Source organism: Cyprinodon variegatus, unplaced genomic scaffold (assembly GCF_000732505.1).
Source record: "Cyprinodon variegatus isolate N-32 unplaced genomic scaffold, C_variegatus-1.0 Scaffold48, whole genome shotgun sequence".
Classification (NCBI taxonomy): domain Eukaryota; kingdom Metazoa; phylum Chordata; class Actinopteri; order Cyprinodontiformes; family Cyprinodontidae; genus Cyprinodon; species Cyprinodon variegatus.
In genome coordinates, this window is record NW_015150501.1 from 683,926 (window position 1) to 688,513 (window position 4,588).

Genomic DNA, 4,588 nt, shown 5'->3' on the forward strand with positions numbered 1-4,588 from the left:
AAATTGAAGCAAAAATACAGGTCCACCATTTAGAAATGGGGAGTCATTGAGGTCGACATGTAACAGGTAGTAATGTTTTGGTTTAAAAGGCTCACACATCAATAAAAATAATTCCAACAACTATTACCAATGATAATTGTGGCTGCTTAGCATCTTGCAATGTTTTTTTTTTCCATAAGCATGATTTATAAAATAACTTTTCCCCCACAGAGTCAGGCTCCTGCAATTGACTGGCTGGGCTGTCTGCAGGCTGCCTTCCATCCACTCTCCCTAAGTGAAGATGATCAAGTCCTTCTTCATAACCTACCCTACATTATTCAAATGTCCAAAATCATCAACAGATGGTTGCAAAAGCCTTTTATCAGCAGCAGGTAATATTAAGTTGTTGGAAAATGGTTTTAACATCTCAGTATACTTTTTTTGATTCATCTTTTTATGTCATCTTGTTGAACAAAGCAGTTTTCTTGAAACATATATGTTTCTGAATCTGCTGCACACTCTGATGCCCGCCATGGATTCTAGATTTTCTGAAACAGCAAAGAATATGTCGTTAGCATTAGGGAACGTTGAAGAGGTCAGTCAGTACGGTTTGAGTAAAAAAAAAAAAAAAATGGAAGTTTGAAAGGATTTCTCAATCTTGGGTTGGGTGTTTTTCACCAGGAGGTCCCTCGCTGGAAACACTGTTTACTGGAGACCGAAACAGGATTCGATACAGTTCTCACACATCTTCTCAGTGAGAGGATGGCACGCCAGAAGGTGAAATTATAGTCTCACATACTGACTTTATTAAAAGTTTCAAAACTGCATCTGATATAGTTTATTTTCCCCCAATAACAGACTGAAGAGATTATTGAAAATGTATTTTTTTCCTTCATATCCAAAATAATGGAGCTCAAGTGGAAAGATCACAAGCCTTTTCAGCATTTTATTGACAAGGTAAAGCAGTAATATAAAAAAACAAAAACATTTGTATCTGTATGAGGCTGTATTTTGTTTATGGTGACCATTATGAGAGGACTTTTCTTTCTCTAGGTTTACTCTTCACCTCCAAGACTATGGTCCTCCCAGATTTCTGATAAGGGTGATCTTGACCTATTATTTTCTGAGGTAAAAGAATGTTTTTAAAACAATGATTTTTTTTTTTTTTTTAAGTAACCAACAACTCTTCTTATGAATGAATTAATCTTGTCAGGTAATTTTCCTGCTTCCCTTAAGGCCTTTGGCCTCTATTCCTACAAGGTGCATTGCAAATATTTCTAAACTCTTTGAACGTTTTCACATTTTGTTAAACTGCAGTTCACTATTATCATCGTATGTTACATGTTTTTCCTTATATTGTTCTGCTCCAGTCTAAATTTGTTTCTGGTCAGATGAGGATGAGACCAAAAGTGACTTTAATGCAAAGTGACCTTAATGCCCCATATGCAGAATGCCATGGTTTTTGAAGAACTTCATGTCGTGGGCATGATTTTCTTTAGTGGTCAGAGTCAAAGGGAATGGCCATGGCAGGTTTGAAAAAAAAAATCAAGAAAGTGAAAAAGTTTAAACAAAAAAGGAGTCGGGTCTGAAAATTATAACCCGATCAGTATCTGAAAGGGAAGTCTAAATGACAGCAGAAGCCCTCCATCTCAATACAAGGCTTGGAAGAGTATCCCTTGGTTATATAAATTATTCAAAGGTTCAGATAAGGCAAGGTTAGTTTATTTATATAGCACAATTCAAAGTGATTTACATTAATTGAAGTAAAGTAAAATGGAACGAAAATAAAAAGCTGATGGAAAGAGAGCAAAGCTTAAAACAAGATAAAAGCAGGTAGTAAAACAATAAAACAGTTGGACCACAACCTTAAACTAATAATACCTCAGTTAACAGTTTAACTTCAACAGTCAAAGGCAGTTCTAAATATACATACATATATATATATATATATATTTTTTTTTTTTTTTAACTTAGACTTAAAATAACTCAGTCTTTCATCACTTTTCTGGTCTTCTGGAAGTTTGTTCCAGATCAGTGGAGCATTGGAACTAAATGCTGCTTCTCCATGTTTGTTCTAGTTCTGGTTGGACAGAGAAGCTGGAACTAGAAGACCTGAGTGGTCTGGGAGGTTGATACACTGACATTAAATCTGACATGCATTGAGGTGCTGATCCATTCAGTGATTTATAGGCTAACAGAAGGCTTTGAAAGCCTATTCTCTGAGCTACAGTGTAAAGACTTCAGAACCAGGCTGATGTTCTTCTTTTATTACTTCTAGTGAGAACACAGGCAGCGGCGCTTTGGATCAGCTGCATCTGTCTGATGGAGTTTTTTAGGCAAAGCTATGAAGACACTGTTGAAGTAATCAATTCTAATAAAGATAAATACAAACAAACAGAGAAAATTCCTTTGAAAATGATCAGAGACTGAGTAAATAAAAAAAAATGTAGAAAAATCTGACGAGCTATTGCTTCGTTGTAGAATTATGATAATGCAAGAAAATACTTTTCCCAGCAGAAAATATTTTATGACATGACAATTTATGTGATTTCAGGTGACCATCAGCTCCAATGGCTTCTTCTCCAACTACCTTCAGCTACTATCTCTATGGCAGAAGAGACGCAGTAAACTCTTGGCTGAGCAGACCGATGCTGCCTATAGGTTTGTTTCTCCTTGGTGATATCAAGCTGATGAATTCTGATATAATCCTAATTAAAGGTGCAATAATCCTCCGACATTCCCTTCAGTCTCTCTGTCACACCTGCCCTTGTAAGTGATGGGGTTGTCTTCCCGATGGGAATGTTTGTGCCCCCTCTTTTCCACCCCACCTATCCAAAGTAAGATGTAATCAAATCAAACTATTTCTGAATATTTCATTTTAGCACAACGACTCATTTCTTTTCTTGTGAACAGGGCCATGAGTTATGGAGCAGTGGGTTTCCTTGTTGCCAAAGATATCTTTCACCTGTTTGTGCGTGAGAGTAAGAAAAGTTGACTTCTGTTTTTGGCATCTTGGCATTTTTTTTAAATAATTCGCTGGCAATGGATGAAGAAACTAATCATATCTGTTGCTGAGATTTGATCCACTCTTTAACACAGACCTATACTGTTATCTTCAGTTATTTCTCTAAATTATTCAAAGGATTGCAGTCAGGTGATTGTTTGAGCCTTTCGAGAAGCTTTGTTTTTATTTATTTCTGAAAGTAGTAGAGAATCTACTTAACTTTTTGGATCATAATTTTGTATAAAAATCCAATCTTCAGATCTTATTTAGATTCTCATTAAAGGTATAGTGGAGGATGTTCTTTTTCCAAGTGGATCATCAAAATAAGTGTTCCTCCTAATTGTCAATCATTCTGGTGATATGTTTACATAAGGCCGTCCTACGTGCTTGTTCCCATTTTCACTTACCGTCGGTGAGTCTGACATAGAGGAAAAATTGCAAATCTTCTTTTGGAAGGTAAGCTTGTATGAGCGATACAGACAGCAACTTTTAAAAAAGCGTGCACGAGGAGAAATAGGCTCCTGCATGCTATCGCACACATTTAATAGGCGTTCCCTCTTGGGAGCAGGTACAGGGTTGTGCATATGCAGTATTCTTTAAAATGGAGAGGGCGGGTCTTTTCAAAACTTTGCAAGAAATCCTCCACTATACCTTTAAGTCTCTGAAGATGAATAATTTTCCTTCCAGTATTGTCATAAAGTTTCCCAGCACCATATGCTAAGAACACCTGGCCCACACCATGACGTTCCTGACTCCAAAATGTCCCTGTTAGTGAGATGTTTTTGGTGTCTTTTCTCCTTGGGCATGTTGTACAGTGAGTTCATTAGATGCAACTGTCAGTAAGGTTGTGTTTTTTTAATAGAAAAACTGCAGATGCTAGGTCCAGATCTCTCTATGACTGTCTGCGAATTAAACTAAATAATAGTGTTGTTCCCTTAAATGTTTCTAAATATGTCTAAAATCAGTGCTATTAGTTTGTTTTACACCAAATAGGTTAGTAATGTTAAATTACAGAACATTTTTAAACACTGGCGTGTATTTTATGCAACACATTGTAAAGTAAAAAAAAAATGTATGTGGTCAGTAGATAAGAATTAAAATAGCTGATCTTGGAACTCCCAAAAGAAACATATTTACAGAGAAAAATTATTTTGTTCACTATCTAGTGTAGTTTATTATTGAATCCTTTCTGTCCTCATCAAACTCTCATGTTTGTGTCTGTTGTAGTTTTCTCTCACAATGAGACTATGTATGCCGTGGGGGAATGTGTATGGGCTCATTACCTCAATGCATCTGAAAATTCAGGGCAGGTTGAGGCCTCAGTGCTCTCCGAAGGGCAGCAGCAAGAGTTGTGGTTGCAGTACTCTGCACTGCAGGTGGCGCTGCAGGTAAGGAGGCATGCTAAACGTATAGAGATTTGCACTTTAATTCTTACCATTCATATTTTTCATTAAACTTTTTCCTCAGGCCTATCATCACAGTCTAAGCCAGAATCCTGCTGACACCTCTGTTTCAGGGCTGCATCACACTCAACTGTTTTTCAGATCTTTCTCTCAGGTAATTGTATATGTATACTAACACCCCATCACGATGGATGGATGGATG

General features: G+C 36.8%; 1 protein-coding gene across 1 annotated transcript in view; it reads left to right on the forward strand.

The window, feature by feature from the left end:
* The window catches only part of kel (Kell blood group, metallo-endopeptidase), a 14,124-nt gene extending 9,563 nt beyond the window's left edge, over positions 1-4,561 (forward strand). The window contains exons 8-17 of the mRNA XM_015370724.1: positions 211-371; positions 457-574; positions 661-756; positions 838-936; positions 1,033-1,107; positions 2,534-2,640; positions 2,727-2,816; positions 2,893-2,960; positions 4,211-4,371; positions 4,451-4,561. Coding sequence (XP_015226210.1) covers positions 211-371; positions 457-574; positions 661-756; positions 838-936; positions 1,033-1,107; positions 2,534-2,640; positions 2,727-2,816; positions 2,893-2,960; positions 4,211-4,371; positions 4,451-4,561 — 1,086 coding nt within the window. The remainder of the gene's footprint in view (positions 1-210; positions 372-456; positions 575-660; positions 757-837; positions 937-1,032; positions 1,108-2,533; positions 2,641-2,726; positions 2,817-2,892; positions 2,961-4,210; positions 4,372-4,450) is intronic.
* Positions 4,562-4,588: the final 27 nt, after the last annotated feature.